Genomic DNA, 23,170 nt, shown 5'->3' with positions numbered 1-23,170 from the left:
TGCGTGTGTTTGGGTGCGGCTGTTCCGCTCTGCCAGCGCATCCGGGTGTGAAGCGGAAGTGCTGCTAGTCAGTTTTACCTCTGCCTGCCCGGCTCTCAAAGCTGAGCTGCCTGGGAATGGCCGGCGGCAGCTGGTGAACCTGGCAGTGAGCCGGATACCTCTGCCTGGGGAAGGCACAGCCCGAAGGAGGTGGCTTGAGCAAAGCCCTGGTTGGAAGCTGGGGCCAGGGGCGTTTCATTGACCTGGGTGGACTCTGGCATGTTGTGCAGAAGTTTTTCCTTAATGTCCAACTTCAGCCTCCCTTGCTGCAGTTTCAGCCAGTGCTCTTAGCCTATCCTCAGAGGTTAAGCAGCACTCTTCTTCCCTCCCTTTTCTCAACAATTTAGGTGCTTGAAAGCTGCCCTCACGCCCCTGCTCACTCGTCTCTTCTCCAAACTAAGCAAACCCAGGGGTTTTTCAGTCTTCCCTCCCAAGTTGTCTTTTCTCGGCCTGTTGCTCTTCCCTGGATTTTCTTCCAACTTGTCCACCTCTCCCCTGAAATGTGGTGCCCAGACCTGGACGCAGTGCCCCAGCTGAGGCCTGAGTAGCGTGGAAGGATTATGGCCTGCCTTGCTCGCCGCGTTCCCGGCGGCTGCATCCCAAAATGACATTTGCTTTTTTGGCAACCGTGTTACGGGCTAAATAGGAGCCAGCTCTGACACCCAGATCCCTTTCCACTGCCGGCACTTCCCACTTGGTACACCAGCCGTGGGTTGTTCCCCCGGCTCCCCCCCTCAGCGGAGCACTGGGTGTTTTGTGACTTCGTGGACCCATGCCTGGGAGGAGCTCTGGGTGGCGCTCCTGCCTGGGGTGGTGGCATATAGATGTCAGGCAGGCTGTGCCGTATGTTTGAACACCTGCAGGGTCATGTTATGGCCAAGAGGGTGTTCGACACCTACTCGCCCCATGAGGACGAAGCCATGGTCCTGTTCCTCAACATGGTCGCCCGTGGCCGCATCCTGACCTTCTCCATTAAGGTAGGTGGGACGGAGACCACAGATAATGTCACGGACGCGAGTCCAGGGCTAGCAAGGCCCGGCCTGGTTCTGCCTCCCTGCAGCCTCATCTCGTGCATGTTCTGTTATGTGTCGGACAGCGAGCTCCCTTCCCCTTCACCCCTATGCTATTCCTTCTGTTAGGGGACTGCCAAGAGACCTGTGCTGTCTGCACAGCAATGGCTAGGCGCTCCGGTCATGGGCCAGGTCCCCTCTGTGCCAGGTGCTGTACAAATGCAGGGCAAAAACACAGACCCAGGATCAAATGCAGACAGACGGGGATGCCCAACGAAACAATGTGGGTGTACCAGTGAGTGTGGCAAGCAGTAACCTTCCCTCTATCCAGGGTTTCCCAAACTGGGGGTGGGGGACGAAGAAATTCCAGGGGGGGGGGTGCAAGGCAACCCAGCCCCCCCGTCATTCCCCCCATCGTTTGCATCTGACTCTCAGCTCCTGCCATTCTGCATGGGTGACCCAGTGCAGCCAATATAAATAGCTAGCAGGCGGTGAAGACCTGCATGCAAAGGTGAATGAGTGTGCATTGAGGAGGGGGAGGTTAGTTGGGGGGGCTGCGGGTGCCTGACTTTGGGGGAGGGGAGGGGCTCGGCGGGTGGCCAGCCAGCTTGCAGGATGCACAAGGCTTGGGCAGCTGGCCCCGGCATTGAAAGCTCAGGCTGGCAGGTGGGCAGGTGGCTTCAGTAACGTGGGGCTCGGGCTGGCAACTGGCCCAGGCAGTGTGGGGCTTGGACTGGCGGCTCAGGCGGCTGGCCCCAGCAGGTGGCTGGCCCTGGCGGTGCGGGGGTCCGGTGGATGGCTCTGGCAGCGCAGATCTCAGGCAGTCGGGTGGCTGGTGCAGTCAGCTCTGGCGGCTGGCACAGGGCTCAGGCACCCAGCCAGCTGGGCCTGCACCAGGCACCCACAAGGGTGCAAGAAAAACTATTTTGTGCTTATTTTTAATGTTAAATAACATTTTTATGTCAAGTTTTTGTGTTGATTTCAAATTGCAAATTGAATTTTTTGTTTAAAGGGGGTCGGACGGTGGTAAAGAGGAGGTGGCGGGGGGGGCGTGAGGGTTTCTCAAAAGGGGGCCGTGTTGCTGAAAAGTTTGGGAACCCCCCCGCTCTAATCTAGTCCATCCGTGTGCGGAATAATTTACGTGCACCAAGGCCTGTGTGACTGTTCCCCACCCTTAGAAACACAAGCCCAGGCAGCGGGTGATCTGCTAATCAGCTGGGTGGCATTTGAATCTCTCCTGAGCGGCCACACACGTGCAAGGCTTGCGGGGGTCACTGACAGCTCTGGCCCGGGGCTGAGCCTGTGGGGGGTTAGCGGGGGCCATGAAAAGACCCCGCACACCGCAGTGGGAGAGGCGTTGTCAGTTCGGGGCGGGGGAAGGTGCCGCCTCAGGCTGCATTTGGTTCCATTGCAGGACGAAGGCTCCTTCCACCTCAAAGACACGGCCAAGAACCTCCTGAAGGGCTTGGGGAGCCAGGTGGCCTCATCCCTCGGCTGGAGGGACATGTGGAGCTTTGTGGGGAAGAAAGGCGGTGAGAGCCCTGCTCGGGCTGGGCTGACGGGATAGAGGGGCTCCAGGACTCCCCTCTCCATCCAGCTAGCGGCTTCTCCGTGAGGGAGGCTAATCCTGCATGCCCCCTCCCCACCCTGCGGCATACGAGCGGGGCTGAACTCTCCTAGCTGTGGGGCCCGCTCCCGAGGGGTGTGGTGGGGACGTATCTCCTCCTTACGCTCCTGCCCCTATTGGAGGGAAGGCGATTCCAGGGGATCCCATGGGTTCTGGCCGGTTCCATACCGGGACCAGGCACCAGGGTGATGGGCACAGTCAGGCCCTTGAGCTCTGACCGCGTGTCCAATCCTCAGGCGAGGTGTACGGTGAGAAGCATTCCAAGTCCCCAGCCCTCTCTGCCTGGGGGGACCCCGTCCTGCTGAAGACTGAAGTTCAGCTGACCTCCATGGAAGGTAGGTGACTCGGGGGCTCCTCCAGATGGAGGCAAGGGACCCCCGTGCGTGCCAGGGCCCCATCACTGCACCTTGCTTGGGGAAGAGGTGGAGTTGCGTGAGGAAGACGGATGCTGGGGGGAGATCCCGGCTCTGCCTTTCAAAAGTTCTCGGCAGCTGCCGCTGGAGCCCAGCTCTCGGAAAGAGATCAGCCCCCGTTCTCAGGAGGGGTATCACAGAGTGTTGGGGTCCGCAGGCCCTGCACCCCCCATCCGCAGCCAGCTGTGACTCGCACTCAGCAGGGAGAACAGCAGGGTTATTAGGCACCAGGGAGCCAGCGGAGAACCAACTTCTCAGCTTGGAAACCAGAAGCTGTCAGTACCATCCATCTTGGGGAGAGGGGATCCCCAGGCTGGGGCCCTGACCCCCACTTCCTCTCCAGCTAGACAAGACTGCCCCACTCAACAGCCCAGCTCCAATTCAAACCAGCCCGGCCCTCCCTTGGTCCTGTTTCCCAGGAAACCCAAGAAAGGTGTCACCTGGTTGCCTAGGTTACAAAGAGCAGGGGACAGTCATTGCCTACGTGTGAGACATTATACCACCGGAACGCCCCTCACCGACTATGCGCTGATGCTGTGCTTAGGGAAACTGAGGCACACACCTCAGGTTTCTGCAGGACAGTAGGAAACACAGGCAATTGAGCCAGGGGAATCAAACCTTCCCCCGCCCCGCTGCATCAGAGAGAGGAACAGGATTCAGCTGTAAACGTGACCTGGGAGGCTGGCTCGCTGGAGATGAGAAACAATGGAGGTGGGATGGGGGGGTGGGCAATGCAGCCTAGTGGGTAGGAGTCTTGCCTGAGACCTAGATTCGATTTCTCTCTCTGCCACTGACTTACTGTGAAAGTCCACTTCCCTTCCGCCGCCCTGCCCCACCCCACCCTGGCCGCACATGCTGTGCCGGGCTCTCCCGGTGGCAGCCAACAGGGTGGAGCTCTGAGCTCAGCTGTGCCACAGAGCTGCTATGGGTATTTAGATGGGGGGGTGGGCATGTGAAGGGGTGGGGGGAGGGCTGGCGGGTGTGCGGGGCGGGGAGAAAGTGGCGAGGGCAGGAGCAGGCAGGCGTGTGGGAACGGAGGCAGGGCTGGTGGGAGTGTGGGGGCAGGGGTGACAGCTGGTGGGGCGGGGGGGAGGGCCAGTGGGCGTGTGGGGGGTGGGGCAAGGGCTGGCGGGCGTGTGAGGGGCGGGAGAAGGCTGGGCGGGGGGAGGCGGCGCTCCCTGAAAACTTTGAGCGAAGGGAGCGCTGCGTCCTTCTGGGCGGGCGAGGCGTTGCTGTGTGCAAGCCCCAGGGGCGGCTGTTTGCCCTGTGGGGTGATGGGAGCCGCCATCCAGCTGCAGGGGCGCAGGGGCCGAGTCTGTGCTTCTGGTTTGTTTAAGCCCTGCCCTCGCTACGACGGGACGGGAAGTTACACCAGAGCTGGTGCTTCCCCTGTGACTGGCCCTTCGTATCATCTCAGCAACCCGGCCCCAAGCCCGCCCACGCGCCCCAGCCCTGGGGAGGAGCGGAGAGAGGAAGGAGTTTCCTCTCCTGCCCCTCAAAGCACCGCTGGTGACTCCCCAGGCTGGGGGTGTCTTCAAACAGCCGTTGCAAGCGATGTCCTGGCCCAGGCTGTGCAGAGCTCAGCTCGCTTGGGCCCTGATCCAGCTGCCCGGGCCCGGGCCGGTGTCCCAGATGGTAGTTGTGTGGTGGTATCCACTCAGCCCAGCTGGCCGCCAGGTCCCTGCAGCCCAGGGTGGTGCGTGTCCGTCTCCAGGGGCCAGGAGCCCTGTGGCAGGGGCAGGGAAGCGACTGGGCTCCTCGCCCCGGCTCAGGGGTGAGCTGCCTGGGGAGCGCTGCTCTGAATTCCCGGCTCTCCCCCAGATGCTGAGTGCCGCTGGCCCGACACGGAGCTGAACCGCCGGCGGCGGAGGTTCTGCGGCAAGGTGGAAGGCTACGGCAGTGTGTGCAGCTGCAAAGACCCCACGCCCATCGAGTTCAACCCTGATCCTGTGAGTGCCTGGCACAGCAAAGGGAGCGGAGAGCCTTTTGCCTCCAGCTTAGCAGGGAGCCGCGCCCGGCCCTGACCTGGTGGAACGGCTGCAGGAAGGTTAAGATGGACGTGGCGCACTCAGGGCTCCAGCAGAAACGGCAGCAGTGGGCTCCCAGAATGCACCTGGGGGATGCGCCGCTGTCCCCTCCATTCTCAGGTGGCGCTAATGTGCAGCAGCGGGGTGCATTCTGGGAGCCTGCTCAGGGGATGTCCCGCAAGGCAGGGGCTTTAGAGCAGCAGAATGTAGCCAGGGCACTGGAGTTCGGCCACGCCATCTTGGGGTCCCCAAGCTCTGCACCCCGTCAGCAGGCAGGAGTGACTTTCACTCGGCAGGTGGAACAAGAAATCTGTTAGTCGACGGAGGCAAAGCCTGGCACAGAGGTGTCAGTACCACTGGCAGACAGTCATTCCAACCCGTCCTGGGGAGAGGAGCCCCAGGGGTGCCCCATCTGGGGTGTAGCCTCCCCTCAGCACAGGCTGGCTTCCCCCCAGCCCCCAAAGCTTCCAACTGCCGCCTCTGATTCATAACCCAGCTGGGCTCCTCCCTGCTCTTTATTCAGGGACAGAGGTGTCACCTGCCAGCTTAGGTTGCAGCCCCAGGGGGTCAACTTTAGCGGCTGTGAGCTGTTCCGCCTGTCACTCACACTCACCCGTGTCTAGCTCTGTCCATTGGTGGCATCTCTGTCTCTTCTGTTCCCTGCCCCTGGCACACAGCAGCTGAGGGTGCTAACGCTTCACTGTGGCTCCGGCTGGGTGGTGCTGAGCCGCCTGTGAGAAGCAGCCCGTCTGACTGATGCTGGTTCTCCCTTCCAGCCTTTGAACAGCCCAGCCAACAGTACCCCTGGGTCCAACGGGTGGGCAAGACTCCTCCAGTAGCTCTCACCTGACGACTGCCATCTCCAGCAGCCTGCGATCCCGCCCAAAGAGAGAACCTGGCTTAAATAATCACCATGTGACGTCCCATTGCTGTCAATGCCCCCCCCCCACCCCCGAGCGCAGACCAGGCCTGGCCTGCCCAGATCCCAGCCGGCAGAGCTGAGGCAGGAATGCCTCTGGAGGTGTCTGGAGGGAAGGCTGGGCTCGCTCAGATCTGCCGGGCTCGCTCGGATCCGCCAGGCTCTCCTTGCGGCCACAGGGTCCCTTCTCTGGGTCCAGGCTGTCCCGTCTCTTGAAATCCAGGCCTGCCCCTAAGGGAGAGAAACGAATCCTGTGCGATCCGTTGGTGCTGGACAGGACTCCTAGGCCTTGTGGAGGTTCCTGGCCCCTCTTCCTCCTCCTTACTGGGGCTCTCAGGGCTGTCCTGCCCTTGGGGGGGCAGCTGCCCGAAGCTCTTATCACAAACACTTGTTCTCTTGCAGCTCAAGGACAATAAAGTCTTTAATGTGCCTGTGGCTGTCATAGCAGGGAACCGACCCACCTACCTGTACAGGTGAGTGCTGGGAGGGCTGTGCCGGAGGAGGCCGTGGGCCTGGGTCGCAGGGGCCATGGAAGGCCCAGCTGGGGAAGCCCTGGTAGACAGGTAGTCCATCCCTAGCAAGCAGCAGCACCACTGGGAACAGCTTGGACCAGTCCTGGCTCTGAATAACCCAGCAGCGCGGGCACCACTGCTGCTCTTGGGCAGCCGCTCTCTGGTGTGCCCGCTGGGGAGGTGCCCGGCAAGTCTCCTGTGCTCCCCGAGTGTCTCCTCGGCAGCCCAGCCACACGGCCCCGCGGGAGCAGACGGAGGCCAAGCGAGGAACGCCCCATGGGTGGGTGACTCCGTCACAGGCCGGTTAATTGCCCAGCCTGCAGGGGATTGCTCCCCCCCCAACTCCCTGCTGGCCATGGCGTTACCCTCTCAGCTTAGTTGCGGGGAGGGAGTCTGAGGCAATGTCTGGGTTTGCAAGGACCAGCCACCTCCTGCCTCAGAGGGGTCTAGCCCTCACTCTAGCCTTGAACCCTCTGCTTCTGTTGCTGGCTCCACGCACCGCCTGGTGCCCCCCACCGGCCCCTCCAAGCAGAGGGAGCGTCAGCCCCCTAGGGAAGGTTGGCTAAGGGGGAGGGGCTCACCCAGGGGCCTGTGGGGGTGGGGGTCCTGCCGCCCCCTCCACCTGAGAGAAGATTATCTGCTGAGGAGACTCAACACTTTTAAGCAAAGCCATTTTCCCCCTCCTGGCCCCCAGGATGCTGCGGTCGCTGCTGTCGGCGCAAGGGGTCAACCCCCAGATGATCACCGTCTTTGTCGATGGTTATTATGAAGTAAGATTCCCCCTCTGCTAGCTATGGGTGGGGGGAGAAGGGGTTCCCAGGTGGTCCCAACGTGGGGGAGGGGAAGGCGCAGGGCAGCGCCTCTCTCGGTTCTGTGGTCCTGCTTGGCTCCTTGGGACGGGGCCAGGGCCTGCGTTTTGGCAGCGGTGAAGCTGTTGGTGCGCTGAGACCGAGACGTCGGGACGCTCAGTGGGCTTGGGCGGGAAGCGCTGGTGGGGGAAGAGGCCGTGTGTTTGTTTTGTGCAACCCCAGGCGCGGCCGTGGCCCACGGTTTGGTGCTCCTGATTCAAATCGCTTTTATTTGCTGCATCTTTCACGTGCCCCGAGGCTGGGAGGGGCGACGAGGCAAGGCCAGTGCATCGTGTCTGCTCCCCGTGCCCGTAAGCTGGGGCCTGGCTGTGCACAGAGCCGGAAGCCGAGTGTCACTTCTCACCCCATTGGCTCTCGGTGGACTTTGCTGGAGACTCCGCTTTGCTTTGTGGCCCCGCTGTTCGGCTCGGCGGGGGCGCCCCAGGGTGGAGGAGGGGATCGAGGTGCCCATGGTCATGTCATGATTGAGCCCAGGGCAGAGCCCAGATCTCCCGATTTCCCCGGCTAGTCGTCTGAGGAGCTTGGACCTGCTGCGTTGAGTGGCCATTGATCAGCCACCGCAACTGGGTCTGGAACGTCCTGTGGGGTCGCGGCTCTTCACCCCCCCCGCCCCCACCACCCGATCTGGTGTTTGCAGCTCTCCGCCCCGCTGCCCTGCTCCTCTGATGGAGTGAGGAGCGGAGCTGCCTCCCCGCCGGGAGGAAAGCGAACCACACCGGCAGTGGGGTGGGGGAAGGAATCCTAGTAGCAGCTTGCCGCAGCGCGTCCAGCTTTGTGAGAGGGCTGATCGGCTGCATCCCGTTGCCATGGCAGCAGAAGCGGGATCCCTGCGTTACCAGGGAACAGCATGGATGTCGAGCCTGTTTGCAGGCGGGGGACAGGCAATGCTACAGGCTGGACTGTTTTCTTGGGGTGTCCAGTAGCGGGTAAGCCCCAGTTACAGTCTACAGTCCCTTCCCCTGCGCAGTAGGGAGGAGGGGCTGGACTTGATGCACAGATAATTAGGGGGCCCTAATGGGATGATCGTTCCCCCGGGGAGCTGACAGCGTTTCATGCTGGAGGCTGAAGGAAGCTAATCTCTGCTGTGCGTGTGTGGTTTTAAAACAAAACCCGGCTGTTGTGTGTCACCTGGACTGCCCCTCCCCACCCTTCCCAGTGCATGGGACTACGAACGAGACGCTGGCCCGAGTAACCGTATCTAATGGGCCCCTTCAGTCCCACAAGCGGTGTTAACCCTTCCAGGGCTTAGCCGAGCTCACACGCCAGGGCACAAGCTGGTTCTCCACTGAGGTCAGGCAGCCCGGCTGCCTCAGGAGGCCTCCATGGCCCCGTGTGGCCGGTTAGCGGCTCTTTCCCGCTCTCCGGCAGCTGCCGCTGTTGTCGGGAGATGGAGTGGGGTCTGTGGCTTGTCAGTCCAGCGCTCTGCCATCCGTGCTCTCACAGGGCCGAGGCCCCAGAGCCAGGAGACGGCGGTGCAGGCAGCTGCTCCGTACCTGGGGCCTGTGCAGTGAGCCAGCCTTGTCGTCTCTCTCTTCCAGGAGCCGATGGACGTGGTGGAGTTGTTCGGCCTGAAGGGGATCCAGCACACCCCCATTAGCATTAAAAATGCCCGAGTCTCCCAGGTGAGGGGGTCCCTTCCCACTGGGCCCCCTTTGGGAAGTTCTCCCCCCGGTGCCTCGTGCCCACACGGGCTGATCCTAGTCCAGGATCCGCTGCTCGGTGAAAGGCTGGGTCATGGAGCCGGCAGCTGTAGTACACTCTGACACCGACCAGACCCATCTCTCCTCGGGGGACTCTCCACCAGTGACCATTAATCGGCGACCACAGCGTCTACCCCCTCCAGACCCCACTGCCTCAGCAGGTGTTTGCTAACGCTTGTCTCTCTGCCCCCAGCACTACAAAGCCAGTCTGACGGCAACCTTCAGCCTGCACCCGGTGAGTGAGCCAGCCTCCCTCCTGTCCCCGCCTGTAACGAGTGTTGGCCGGCCTGCTCGGGAACGAGCTGGGGGTCGTGCCTCAGGACAGCGTCACACGCACCCCAGGGGGCCCGTTTCCCAGGAGCTCAAATGCTCCTCATGCTTCAGCACCTGGGAATGTGGGGGAGGAGGAGGAGGGAAATCTGTCTCCAGGCTGCAGCTTGGGGGCCTCTCTGCAGGCTCTGGGAGCCGCCCACGTCCCTGGCGTGGCCAAACCCCCGTCTCGCCGCAGCAGTGGCTGCAGAACGAATTCCTCTGGTGAGTAAAACAGCCACCTCTGAGGGAACACCTGTGCCCGGCCACTGCCACCCTGGGCTGGAGTCGAGATGGGCCTGGTGCGGATAAAGACACTGAGGTTTGTCGGGGCCAAGCGCCGAGAGCCGCCCGGGGGAGAGATGCTGCGAGAGGTCTCGCTTCTGTCCGAGCCCTCTTCGTAGTGCCGACGTCCCTCCTTTCTCCCCCAGGATGCCAGGTTCGCTGTGGTACTGGAAGAAGACTTGGACATCTCCATCGACTTCTTCAGGTGAGGCTCGTGTTGGGCCCTCTGCTTGGCCATACAACTTCCCTTGTTGCCTGCGAGGGCCCGCCGCGTCTGTCTCTCTGCCACGCCAGCAACGAGTGGTTCTTGCCGCTTCCCTGGTCTGCTGTGGTCGGGAGGACAGTCCCGGAGATGTGGGACTGCTGCCGTTGGGATGGGGCTGACCCTTTTATCTGCGGCCCAACTCCGTTACAAAGAGGGCACGTGTCAGGGTCTCATTTCCCCAGGGGTTTTTAGCAAGGAGACAGGTCCCTGGAGGGTGAGGGGTCAGTGCTGCTTAAAACTACAAGCACTTCTTCAGGGAGGGATAGCTCAGTGGTTTGAGCATTGGCCTGCCAAACCCAGGGTTGTGAGTTCAGCCCTCAAGGGGACCAGCAAGGGACCTGGGGCCAAAAGAAAGGGGATGATGCTTGGTCCTGCCATGAGGGTAGGGGTCTGGACTCAGTGGCCTCCCCAGGTCCCTTCTAGCTCTATGAGATACATATCTCCATTGGACGACATCCTGCCTCTGTTTTGTCTGTCTGTACAATGGGCGCATTCCTTGCAGTACCTACTCGAGGCATGTTCTTTAAGGGACTTCTCCCAAGTAGTAAAATGTTATGAGCAGCCTCTGGCCTCAGCTGACCTGCATGTGTACTGAGATTGGCAACTATGTCTCTCTTCCTTTTCCTGTGTGAACCCCCACACCCCCCCCCCCATCAGCCTCTCTGGCTGCGAGGTGGGACTTGCCCTCTCGTAGGTCTGAGCAAAGAGCCTCCAGGCCGGGCGTGTGCAACTGGGGGTTTCGTAGGTATCTCCGCTATCTGCTCTGGCCAGCTGGGGGAGGTTGGGGCAAGGTGCTGTGCCCTGTAGCCGTGGGTGGGAGAGAATCTCTTTCCCCAAGGTGCACAGCCCATCCTGGCAGCGGCTGGTTCCTCCGTTGTTAATCTGCCTCGTTTTTCGGGGGCGACCCCCTTCTAGCTTCCTGAGCCAGTCGATCTATTTACTGGAGGAGGACGACAGCCTGTACTGCATCTCGGCTTGGAACGACCAGGTAGGGCCATGGATGTGCGCGTCTCCTGTCTCTGTAACCCCGCAGCCAGGGGAGCTCTGTTGCCCTCCAGCAGCCTTCCCCTCCCGCCGCCAAGTCTGCCTGGCAGGTGTGGCTGCATCCGGCTCGGTTTACGGCACTTCCTCCCTCGGCAAAGGCAGCTGTGGAGCCCCAGAAAGTCTTTGCGGGGTACGGACGCGTACTGTGCGAGCTGGCGAGATCCCCAGAGGCCCTGCTGCGGCTGCTGAGAGTACGCCGTGTTCCGTCCCCGCTGGGCAGGAGATTGCCCGGTCCCCGGTCTTGGCATCACCTCCTGGCCCTGGGGAGGCTGGGCCACCCGCCTCTGCACAGGGAGATGGAGGAGCAGACAGGACAAGCCTGAGTGGGGCTGTCCCCCTCCTCCTGGGCACCAGGACAATGCTGCTGGGTTAGGGGGGCCCAGGGCCAGCCTGCAGCAGGCTGCAGGTGGTGCTGGAGATTCCCTCTCGGCTCACCCAGTCTGCACCAGTACAGAGCTTCCCAGAACTGAACCCTGCAGATGCCTCTGTGCTCTGCTCCAGTGTTACAACTCCCCTCCCCGGCAACTCCATGCTACCGTGGGACGCTCTCCGGTCACTCCGCGCTCCTTGCACGCCAGCTCTCCCAGGAAGCTGAGCTCTTGGGCGGCCGCCCGGGAGAGATTCAGATGCTACCCAGCTGGTTGGCAGAGCCCACAGCCGGCAGCCTGTGTTCCTACTGGTGGTGCGCATCGGGGTGTGCCTCGCTGCACCAACAAAATTTATTCCACACGTAGGTGGAAAACTCAGAGGCAACAGTGGGGTGGCAGCCTCCACTGCCCTGCAGGTACGAGTGGGCTGTCCCGCCCCTGCTGAACCACTCTGAATGGCCCTGAGGGGCAGCTGAGAAGGGCCGAGGCCGTGTAGGAGCAGGAGGAGATACAGCGCTGGGATGGGCAGAGAGAAGGAGAAGGGGGAAGAGGAACCACTGTGTAGGGCGGGGATTTGGGGTAGGTGTGGGGGGCAGGCGCTGGTCCCTCTCTGGAGCAGGTGAGGAAGCCCCAGCAGGGAAGCGCTGGCCCATCTCTGCTGGGAATAGCCCCTCCTGCTGGCGTAGGCCCTCTCCTGCCCTCCCCGGGGCCGCGTGGCGCTTGCCAGCCCCCTCAGCGCTGCCTTTGGGCCCCCCAGGGCTACGAGCACACGGCCGAGGACCCCTCGCTCCTGTACCGCGTGGAGACCATGCCCGGCCTGGGCTGGGTGCTGAGCAAAAGCCTCTACAAGGACGAGCTGGAGCCAAAATGGCCCACCCCAGAGAAGGTCGGTGCCTGGTGCTCTCCCGGGGAGGAGCCCTGGGCCATGTGCTGCTGGGGGGGGGGGGGCTGGGTGGAGGAGCTGCCGTGAAACACCAGGGCTGTGGGCACCCACAGGTGGCCCGAGAGCTCTCGAGACGGGCGGTGTCCAGGTTTCAGACCCCCCGGGTCCGAGGGGTTGTCGGCTCCTCCCTGCCACGCCCAGGGGAAGCCGATGCACTGGCTAAAAATACCTCCTGCTCTGCCAGCTGAGCAGCCCTAGAAGAACGCCCCATGGGGTGTTGCTGGGGCTCCAGCCATGAGGAACTGGCACCCCCCTGCCCCCCGTGGCATCCGTGTCTGTAGGCAGCCCTGCACTGAGGAGCCTAACGCACACGCCCGGGAGGTGTGGGGCCTGGCACAGAATATCTCTGTCTCCGGGGCTGAGGGGCGGTTTGGCCCGCGGCAGGGGCCTGAGCCAGGAGCGAGACGTCCCCCAGCCGCAGCCTCTCCCCTCTCCAGCTGTGGGACTGGGACATGTGGATGCGGATGCCAGAGCAGCGGAAAGGCCGGGAGTGCATCATCCCTGACGTCTCCCGCTCGTACCACTTCGGCATCGTGGGGCTCAACATGAACGGCTACTTCCACGTGAGTGTGGCCGAGCGGGGGGGTCTCCTGCCGCCAGGCTGCCTGCGGGGCCCCGCCAAGGGTTGTTCTGACCTCTGCATGCTGCCTGGCTGGGCCTGGCTGGGGAGGGCCGTGGCCCAGAGCGCTGCAGATGGACAGAACCGGGCGCGATGAGGGAGCCGTGGGGCCCACAGCCCTTTCCTCGCTCCTTTCCCAGGAAGCCTATTTCAAGAAGCACAAATTCAACACCGTCCCAAGCGTGCCGCTGAAAAACGTGGAGAGGTGAGTGCCGGCCGCTGGGATGGGCTGCAGGAGGTCTAACTCTCCCCTCTGCTCCCCACAGCAGAGCCCCACCGCTGTCCTGTCCCAGCCGTGCGTGACTGGCACTGAATCCCAGTGAGAGACGGGAGATGTGTGGGGTCAAGGCCTGCGGGTAGAGGTCATGCTAGCCGTCGGGGGGGGGGGGGGGGTGAAAGCAGCCAATGGAATCTCTTCCTGTCCCCTGGGGGAGGGAAGCGTATTGTCCTCCATACGCAGAACGGCCCCGCTCTCCCTCCGTTTACGCTCCATCTCCCGTGTAGGTTAAAGAAGGACGCCTACGAGATTGAAATTCACCGGCTGCTGGAGTAAGTATGTTCTGTGGCCTGTGCCCCTAAAGATTGGGTCTAGCACAGGGCCGGGCAGGGCTTTGGGATTCCCAGGGGCAGAGCTAATACCCTTCTGCGTCGGAGGGCTAAATCAGGCCAGCGTTGGGTACACCCCGCCGGGGGCAGTGGGGCTTGGGTGCCCGCTCACCCGCCCTGTGCCCCTCTTCAGCGAGGCTGCGGTTCCGGATCACAGCAAGAACCCGTGCGAGGACTCCTTCCTGCCCGACACAGAGGGCAAGACCTACGTGATGTACATCCGGATGGAGCGGGAGGCTGACTTCACCAGCTGGACTCAGCTCGCCAAGGTGCCGCCCAGCCCAGGCCCTGTGGAACCGCAGCGCCCCCGGGGGGGGCGTGGCTGGTCAGGGAAGGGCATCTCCCTGGGGTGCGCCAGAGTGCCGAGACCCCCAGCCCCGGGGGCAGTGCCCTTAGCGGGGCTCCTGTGTCAGCTGTACTGCCTGTGACTGTTCACGCTGGGACGTCTGACTTGTCTGGCCTCAGCTGACCCCATCACCTGCTGATTCTCTTTGGCCTGAGCCTCCAGCCTGCACAGGGGCTGGGGTTCCCTGTGCACCAGATACCGGAGCAGACGTGCTCAAGTCCCCAGGAGACGGAGGCTGTTTTCTGGCCCCCTGCACCCGTGACCGGGCTGGTCGATCCTGCCTCCGTGGGGTGACTTGCTGGGGGGCAGGGGATGGAGCGCTCAGCTCTCCCCGGGCAGCCGCGGGAGTTCCAGGGCTGAGGGGCACGGGGCCGGGGAGGGCCTCTGTGGTCGGCACCTGTCGCTGTGCTGAGCCGATCTGCGGCCCAGGCCCTGGGGAGCTGCAGAGGGGTGGCCAGGTGGGACGCGGTGTGTGCCATCGGCTCGCCTGTTAGCGCAGCGCCGAGCCTGGTGCGCTGATCCCGTCTCCACCGCTTCCCCGCCCAGTGCCTGCACATCTGGGACCTCGACGTCCGCGGGAACCACAAAGGCCTGTGGCGTCTCTTCCGCAAAAAGAACCACGTCCTGGTGGTGGGCGTGCCCGCCTCCCCCTACTCGTGAGTATGGCCATGCCCTCCCGGGGGCGGGTCCCTGAGCCGTGGGCGTGCCCGCCTCCCCCTACTCGTGAGTATGGCCACGCCCTCCCGGGGGCGGGTCCCTGAGCCGTGGGCGTGCCCGCCTCCCCCTACTGGTATGTCTGCCCTCACCCCTCCCAAGAGCTGGGGAGGGAGTGCCAGATCCCTGCCTCGGCTATGAAATGGCAGGGCTAGTGGGCGCCCCTCCAGCTCCAGCCAGGGCTCAGGCCCCCAGCAGGTTCCTCCTCTAAGAAAACCCTTGCCTGCAGAAAGCCCTTTGCACCCTGTCTCTGTGTGACCCCCGACTTACCTACCACTCTGGAGCAGAATCCCAGCTGCTCCCTGTGATGATGACAAGATCTGCCCCTTTTTTATCTCCGGGTGCAGGCCTGGGCCTGTACAGCACCTGGCGTGGGAGAGCCCCACCTGGGGCCCCTTAGCACTCCCCTGCCTCTGACCCGTGGCTCCCCCCGCTTCCCTGCAGGTCAAAGAAGCCCCCTGGCGTGACCCCCATCTACATGGAGCCCCCCGCCAAGGAGGAGGTGGCCGGGCAGGTGGCAGCTGCGGAGCAGACGTGAACCAGAGACATATCCACAGCACACCCCACATCCGGCAAGGAAAGCGGCCTACTGGGGTCACAGCAACGCCCCAGGGTGGGCGTGTGCTCCATGGACGGAAAACTGAAGACGGGGCCTGCTCCTTCAGGGGGGCCTGGCTGCCATCACTCCGCCATGTCGCAGCAGTGCCCTGTAGGACGGGACGCCTGCTGACCCGCACAGACTCTTTACTAGGTCCCCCTCCCGAGCTGGAGTCGAGCAGTGGGTGTGTTAAACGCCCTGGCCCCTTTAAGGCCCCCACTGTCCCAGGGCGAGGGGATTTTTTTGCCCTGGAAGTGCTGATGCCATCAGGCAGGATTTTATTTATTAACTCTCACCTGGCTGGATCGTCCGTCAGTCCTGTGCCCGACCGCAGGGTGAGCCGTGATGGGTGGTGGCGCCCGCATGGAGGTGAAGCGCCCTGTCCTCTGCCTGGTTTGTGGGGCAGGGGCGGGGTGAGGTACAGCCCGGCTCTGCAGGGCTCCCGGGCTGGCACCAGTCACCGGGCCAAAGCCACAGGCCTGGCTCATGGCATCTGGAGGAACAAGGAGTGGGGGAAAGTAGCCTGTCTCTTTAAATGGAATTCTCCCCCCCACCAGGCCCCAGGTGCGGTTTGCGTTGTTCCCACCCAGCCCCCGCTGTTGTGACTTTTCCTGGTGCGAGCTCGCACGAGGGCACCAGTGTGTGTCATGGATTAGCTTCCCCGCGGCCGCCATGATGCACGTGCCAGAGAGCAAGCCGGGAGCCAGCGAGGGAGGGGGCGAAAGTGCCTTGCGGAGAGGGGGCTGCCCTGATGCCAAGACAGCTGCAGAGGGCGACCCCAATGTCTGATCCTGGGGGCACTCTTGGGTCAGCCCAGCTCTGAGGAGCAGTCCTGGTACGCCAGTCGCAGGGAGGCAGGATCTGTGCACTCGAAATGGGGGCAGCTGTCCCCCGGCCCCCAGCCTGCCTGCAGGTACGGAGAGGCAGAAATTCAGGGACGAGGAGGGTTAGAGGTTCCCCTCCCCACTGCCTGTGCCTTAGCAGGGGTCCCAGGCCGGGGGGATGAGTGAACCCAGCCTGGGGATTCTCTCACCCCAGCCGCCCCAAACAGCCTCCCCGCAGCGCTAGCTAGTGGGAGCTGGGAGCCACCCAGCAAGTGACGCTGCCTGGTGCCATTCAGGTCGGAGTCCAGCCGGTCCCTGCCCAAGCCTGTATCTAATTTTATTTCCCCTTTCAGCATCTGCTTCCTGAGGCACTCACTTCGCTCCTGTGCACCCCACCCTGGCCGCACAGAGCTCTGCTTTGAGTCGGCACTAACCCTGGTGCCAGGCAGGGGCAAGGCAGCACCAGCCCTGGAGCAGCCCCCCTGCTTGGTGGGGGGGGGGGTCACTAGGAGGTTAGGCTCTCTGGGATTGGACCCTCTGTTTTCCCCAGCTGGGTACCAGCCCCTTTGCATTGACTGCAGAGGAGGGAGGTGACCAGAACCCCTGTGCAGTATGATTCTGGCTGGAGCTGGGGTCTCAGGAACAAGACTACTAGGATACGGGGGTGGTTGCACGTACTGGAGCCGGCATCTAATATCCAGTTGTGTCAGTGGGAGCTAAGCACCTATAGCCACTTGCTATCCGGACCAGAGCCCAGTGCTGGCCGTCTAGCCCATGCCCTGCAAGCTGGCAACTGCCTGGTTGCTGGCAGATCCAGCATCTTGCCTCTCTTGCAACTCTCCCTGTCGGCTGCAAGGTCAGGGGTTGAATGGGGTGATGCTGGTAGGACCCGTGAGTTACTTGCATTCCGGCGGTCCGTGCTACTTGTGAAGGATTCCGCTCTGCACCGACCTGCCCTCCCGCTCTCCGCTGCTGTGGTTCCCAGGGACGCTGGGACGGGCCCTTGCTGCGGAGCTGGGGCCCTCTGCATTTTTGTGGCATGGGCGCTGGAGGCGGGGAACGCCAAAGGGGCTGGATGACTTCACGGCACGTGTCATTTAAAGGCTGGTTGTCGGCTGTACGGAGGCGCTAAAGCCACTTTGCATGGGCCTCCCATTCCCAGGCGACCTGGGCACAGCCCTGCATTGACTGATTTATTTATTCAACCCTAGGGAGGAGGAGGTTTGGCGCCAGGCAATCTGCTGGGCTCCTCCCTTGGGTTGCTGTCAGGGAGGGGGTTCCCGCTCTGTGGCTGTCTGGGTGTTGCATCGCTCCCTCCACCAGTTGGCTGTGGCCGGGTTAGGATGGCCTGGAGGTATGCATTTATAGGGGGAGCTTTTTCTCTTCTCACCCCTGAAACAGACAGTCGTACGACCCCAAGTTGCAGCGAACGCCTAGGCGGCCCTGGGGGGAATTTTTGCAAATGCCTACGTTAAAGAAATGCCCATGTTAAAGAAATGCCCACCTGGAATGGACCCAGCACCCAAGGATGCTAACTGTTCTCCTGCCCTCTACTGCAGAATACTTGGTAAAGACCCGAGAGGACTCTTCACCTGATCTCCCAGTGGTAAGGTCTCACCCCACTGCTGGAGACATGGGCAGGGGTACAGGTTGCTGCATATCTGCGGTACGGGAGGTGTGCAGTAACGGTTTTGACCCTTGAAGGGGGCACGGTGTCCTTTTCTTCGTTTTAATTGAGACACAAGGCTTGAAAGGTTATTGGGATTTGAGCTGTGTGTTGCAGCAAGGGGTGGGGAAATACAGATATAACACCCCCCCGCATCTTCCTCCTGAATGACCTCACCCCATAACCCTCTAACTACCCCACAAGATGGGAGGACTTCTGGGGTTGTGCTATCTTTGTGGGTCCCCTGGAAATAACCCTGATGTCCCAAAAGGGGGCTCAGGGTTATTCAGCCTGTTCTAAAACTTCGGCCGGGTCCAGAGTTTGAAACAGCTGTTTTAAATCACGGGCAAGCAGAGGTCCCTGTGTTTAAAGATTCAGTATCCCTGTTAAAGAACAACACTAGGGCTGCCGGACCTTTTGTTTTCCTGGCATTTCTTGGGGCTTGCAGCCAGGAGGAAAAACCCAGAAGTGCAGATTGCTTTGTCATGGATTCAGTTTATAAAGAACTTCTCGCAATGCAAAGCAATCTAAAAACCAGCAAACCCCGTCTCTCAGCCTCCAACTGGCCTTTGGCAGACAAACCTTCAACTAAAGCCCCATCCTACATTTTGTAATCACAGGTTTTGGCCCTGAACTGCTGCTAAGTCCGTGCTTGTTCTGTAATCAGTTTAAACCTGTGGAGCAGAGGTACCAGAAAGGGGGGGACCCCAGGCTGGTTCTCCTTACACTGAAATAATGTGATAATGGCTGGAGTTCCTGGCTTTTTTTTCTTACTACTTGATATTGTGCAGCTAGGGGGATCCTCCTCTAATAAAACTCTAACTGTTCCCCAATCCCCTCGCTCTAACCGATGGCATTGCAAGGCTCAGAATTGGCTGGAAGGGTTGGATTTATTTCACAGTGTCTGTGCTGTGCCCTACGGAAGCCAAGCTACTGTTGCCTTCAGTGGTAGCGGGATTTGACTGGGGAAACAGGTCTGGTTCTGCAGCGCCTGGATGGTTCAAACTTTTCTTACCTTCCTCCCTTGAAAACTACCCCTTCTGTCCCTGGCCTGGGCCTGTCCCTCCAGCTTGGAGGAGATGGCTTACCTGGCCATGGGTTCTTGCTTGCAGTAGGGTGAGGGGACTGGGGACTGTGAAGGATTGGTGCTTTCTGAGTCCGATTTTCTTTTTTTTTTTTTTTTTTTTTTTTTTTTTTTTTCAAAATAAATATTGAAGACCTCTTGCCGCATGTGTCTGTTGCGTCCATCTCAGGGTGGCTGCTTGTCAGGTTTTCTGTATCACGCTCACTGGTCCCAACCGATCGCTGCTCAGGAGGCCACCTGGAGGAAACAGAAGATGGGGTCAGTCATGGTCAGGTGCCCTTAGAGTCGGAGGAAGAGAGAGGGCCAGCAATGCCGGGGGCTGTTTTTAGATGAAGTGTATGGATTAAGCCCTTCAGCATTGGCCTGGTGAAGGGGGGGTGGGAGGTGAAAGAAGGTCCCAGCCTAACTCGTGTTGGCGGGGGGCAGGGAGAAGTCATGGAATCGTAGAACACTAGGACTGGAGGGGACCTTGACAGGTCATCAAGTCCAGCCCCCTGCCCTCATGGCAGGACCAAGTACTGTCCAGTCCATCTTAAATATCTCTGGCGATGGAGATTCCACAACCTCCCTAGGCAATTCTAGTGTTTGACCACCCTGACACTAAGCTTTTTTCCTAATGTCCAACGGAAACCTCCCTTGCTGCAGTTTAAGCCCATTGCTTCTTGTTCTATCCTCAGAGTCCAAGAAGAACAAGTTTTCTCTCTCCTCCTTATGACACCATTTTAGATACCTTAAAACCACTATCATGCTCCCCCCCCCCCCCAATCTTCTCTCCCCCCACCTCAATCTTCTCTTTTGCAAACTAAACAAGCCCAATTCTTCCAGCCTTTCTTCATAGGTCATGTTCTCTAGACCTTTGATTATCATTGCTGTTTTCTGGACCCTCTCCGATTTCTCCACATCTTCCTTGAAATGTGGTGCCCAGAACTGGACGCAAAACTCCAACTGAGGCCTATCCAGGTCAGAGCAGAGTGGAAGAATGACTTCTCATGTCTTGCTCACAACGCGTAAGTTAATGTTAAGTTTAACACGTTCCCTGATTTAAAAATCAGGGAATGATCGGCTTGTTCAGTTGATCATTCCCTGATTTTTAAATACTCTTATGGTCATTGGGCGGGGATGTGGGCAGTGTCCCCTGTCAGCTGAGAGTTTGGGTGGCCGTGTCAGATTCAAATGCCACCCAGCTGATCTGTCTAGCTCCCCAGGTCGTGCACATCTGCACATGCCGTGGTGCATGTTAAATTTTTTCTGCGCAGGGATGAGGAAAAAATAAAACAGTGGGCGTGAGCGTATTGAAAGAGGGTGATGGGGGCACGGGTGTGCCTGGGGGTGTGGAAAGGAGAGGGGACTTCTTGTAGGAGTTGAAACTCAAGGTTGTCTCTTCTGTAACCACACACACACACAGTTACAATGGAGGTTCTTGTATCCTTCCAGTAAGGTCACCTGCCTACCCAGCACCAGTGTGAAATAGGCCAGTGCTTGTGTCTGTTTTGGGCTGGAGCATGGAGATGCAGAGAGCACCAGCAACTTGCCTGAGGCTCACACAGAGTGGGATCACCCTGAGGCCCTTCTCAAAAATCCACCCTTCCTGCTGCGACAGCCTGATTTGCCCTGTGATGCCCACAGGTGTGATGAAGTGCACCCAGCCCTTGCCTAAGTGACCACTATGGAGCTTCCAGAAGGCCAAGGTTTGCCCTGCTAAATTGGATGGATCCTATAGCAACAATCTAATTCCATGCAGCTTACGCAAAGGGCCGCTGAAACACTTGGGTGGGTGGGAGAGGAGGGAAGGGTGTCTGGTCATGTTGCACTCTATTTCCCCTGCTCTACCAGAAACCCACTGAGTGCTACACTTACCTACATGCCTCCAGCTTCCATCCCGCACACACCGCACGATCCACCCTTTACAGTCAAGCCTTGAGGTACAATCACTTCTGCTCTGATCCTACTGACAGAGACCAAAAACTCCACAATCTCCACCCAACGTTTATAAACCTGAATTACCCACCGGGAGAAGTAGAAAAACAAATCGACAGGGCCAGACAAATCCCCAGAAACCAACTTGTCCAAGATAGGTCCAAAAAAGCCAACAGCAGAACGCCACTGGTCATTACCTACAGCCCCCAACTCAAACCACTGCAACTCCCCATTAAAGACCTACAGCCCATCCTTAATCAGGATGCCACACTCCAGAAGGCCCGAGGTGACAGGCCTGCTCTCTCCTATAGACAACCTCCCACCCTTGTGAAGATTCTCACTAGCAACGACACCACTACTAATCCTGGAACTTTCCTTGCAACAAGCCCCATTGCCAGCTTCGTCCACATATCTATTCTGGAGATACCATCACCAGACCTAATCACGTTAATTACAGAATCAGGGGCATATTCTTCTGTTCCTCAATTAACATCATATGGGCCATTGTGTGCCAAGGATGCCCACACACCATGTATATAGGGCAGAGTGCAAAGGCTGTTCACCAAAGAATGAATGGACATAGAGCAGACATCAAAAATCTCGAAATACACAAGCCTGTCAGCATCTCAGGCAGGACATTTAACATCCCCCATCCCTCTGCCACCTACTTGGTCAGTTTTTATTGCAATATTTTTGGTCCTCTGGACTTATAAATGTCGGTCTGTTTTGGAAATGAGATTGAGCTGAAGAAGTGGGTCTGTCCCATGAAAGCTCATCGCCAAATAAATCATTTTGTTAGCCTTTAAGGTGCTACATTTCTGCTGTTTTGTTCTGATGGAGTACAGGCTAACACAGCTACCTTGTTACTATTCAAACCTATCAGCCAGCGCTTTACTGGAGTGGGCCATTCTGTTAAAGACCTGAGAGTTTGTGTTCGACTGAAAGGAGACACAACCGTCTACAGAGACTGTTTGGAACTAACATTCATAATCAAATTCGACACATTAAGACGTGGTTTGAGCAGGGACAGCAATTACTGACCCATTATAAGGACTCTTCTACATGCGTTGTTTGACCTTACACTTACTTTCCCACCCCTCGACCGCCCCCGTCTGCTCTCCTATCTGATTTGCGAACAAGGATAACAATTTTTCTGATTTGTCACCCTCAGTAACAATTTTTGGACCTCTGTGCTTTATATATTGAGTCTGGTCAGGTCAGGCTATAGGTCTGAAGTGGGTTTGTCCCACGAAAGCTCATCACCTGCTAAATTATTTGGTTAGACTTTAAAGTGCGACAGGACCGCGTTCTTGTTTTGCTGTGTTTCCTGTGGTAGCTTTTGGACAGGGTGGCACAGCTGGTCTTCTATCAGAAGTTTAATCCCTCCAAAGTGGAGGAGACCCTGATATCATGGTTAGGCCTGGCCCTCCGGCTTGGCTTTCCTCCTTCAGCTCTCTGCGGGCCGGCTCTAAGACTGCACAGAGGTGGTATTGCTGAGGGAGGAGCTGGGAAGTGTTTCCCTTGTGGGGCAGGCCTTCCCCCAGAGAATTTCTGGAGTAACGTCTTCTGCAGGGCTTTGCCCGGAACCCCACTACACAGCAGCACCAAAACAGAACGAGCGGCGGGGCTGGGCTGTTGCCACTTGTCTATGTACGTGGGCCAGAGCGGCAAAGAAGCCCAACTAATGCGTAGAGACGATGCAATTGGTCTTGAAAGCCTTGTACCACTCTCCAGGTTAATCCCCTCGAAATCTAGTGAGGGCAGGCGGGCGGGCGGGCGGGCATGTAGCTTTGGGCCAAAAATAGACCCTGCTGGGTCAAGTTGCCTCTGTGAGTTTTGGCCTTGGCCACTGCTGGGGGGGTGCCTCTGGACTTAGGCTTAGACACGTCCATCTGTCCTACCCCGCTGGAGCCACCAGGGGCCCTCAGCACTCCAGAGCAGCCAGCAGCAGAGTTTCACTGGGGGTGCTTTGGTTTTGCTCACCGGGGGGGGGGGGGGGGGTGTTTTGCTTTCCCCATCCTAAGCGTTTTGGCTTCCTGCCGGGTGAAACCAACCAGCCGGCACCACTGTCACATGTTTGTCACAGGGCTGTGGAGTGAGGTCACCTCTTCCTCTGCCCCACCACCAGAAGGGCCTGTCCCACAGGGCTGGAAAGCACAGGAGGCTGCAGGCAGATGCCGGGCTGGGCTCTGGCTGCAGGATGAACAGCTGGCTGGGTGGGGGGGGCGTGTTTTTATTGTACCAGAAGTGTGGCTTCCACGCCTGCTTCCTTGCACACCATGGCAGTAGCAGCTGTCAGTCCTTTGCGTGCACAGACCCCGCTGCTGGCTCGAACAGAGGCTCTGCATTAGCTGCAACCAGACTTGAAACAACCTGAGCCTGTCTGACAAGGGGCGGGGTAACCTACCCTGGCGGCAGGGAGCCCCCTGCAGCAAAAGGCACTGGCGGCCCTCGGATCTGACCCCC

The 23,170-nt window shown here is 59.8% G+C and overlaps 1 protein-coding gene and 1 long non-coding RNA gene across 5 annotated transcripts in view; both read left to right on the top strand.

Moving 5' to 3' along the window:
• POMGNT1 (protein O-linked mannose N-acetylglucosaminyltransferase 1 (beta 1,2-)) overlaps window positions 1-18,886 on the top strand; it is a 31,827-nt gene extending 12,941 nt beyond the window's left edge. For all 4 annotated transcript variants that reach the window (XM_075002638.1, XM_075002637.1, XM_075002639.1 and 1 more), the window contains exons 6-22: window positions 903-1,016; window positions 2,464-2,581; window positions 2,913-3,011; window positions 4,911-5,038; window positions 6,438-6,508; window positions 7,242-7,317; window positions 8,955-9,038; window positions 9,310-9,351; window positions 9,857-9,915; window positions 10,891-10,963; window positions 12,145-12,273; window positions 12,768-12,893; window positions 13,090-13,154; window positions 13,454-13,498; window positions 13,689-13,824; window positions 14,448-14,557; window positions 15,060-18,886. In XM_075002638.1, the coding sequence (XP_074858739.1) occupies window positions 903-1,016; window positions 2,464-2,581; window positions 2,913-3,011; window positions 4,911-5,038; window positions 6,438-6,508; window positions 7,242-7,317; window positions 8,955-9,038; window positions 9,310-9,351; window positions 9,857-9,915; window positions 10,891-10,963; window positions 12,145-12,273; window positions 12,768-12,893; window positions 13,090-13,154; window positions 13,454-13,498; window positions 13,689-13,824; window positions 14,448-14,557; window positions 15,060-15,153 (1,569 nt within the window). In that variant the 3' untranslated portion in view covers window positions 15,154-18,886. The remainder of the gene's footprint in view (window positions 1-902; window positions 1,017-2,463; window positions 2,582-2,912; window positions 3,012-4,910; window positions 5,039-6,437; window positions 6,509-7,241; window positions 7,318-8,954; window positions 9,039-9,309; window positions 9,352-9,856; window positions 9,916-10,890; window positions 10,964-12,144; window positions 12,274-12,767; window positions 12,894-13,089; window positions 13,155-13,453; window positions 13,499-13,688; window positions 13,825-14,447; window positions 14,558-15,059) is intronic.
• Window positions 18,887-18,922: 36 nt separating this feature from the next.
• Window positions 18,923-20,532, top strand: LOC142018049 (uncharacterized). Its single transcript, XR_012646667.1, has 3 exons — window positions 18,923-19,045; window positions 19,613-19,794; window positions 20,222-20,532. It is a non-coding gene; the product is annotated as an uncharacterized LOC142018049 (long non-coding RNA).
• Window positions 20,533-23,170: the final 2,638 nt, after the last annotated feature.

Source organism: Carettochelys insculpta, chromosome 9 (assembly GCF_033958435.1).
Source record: "Carettochelys insculpta isolate YL-2023 chromosome 9, ASM3395843v1, whole genome shotgun sequence".
NCBI classification, from domain to species: Eukaryota; Metazoa; Chordata; order Testudines; family Carettochelyidae; genus Carettochelys; species Carettochelys insculpta.
This window is presented reverse-complemented; position numbering and strand designations above follow the sequence as displayed.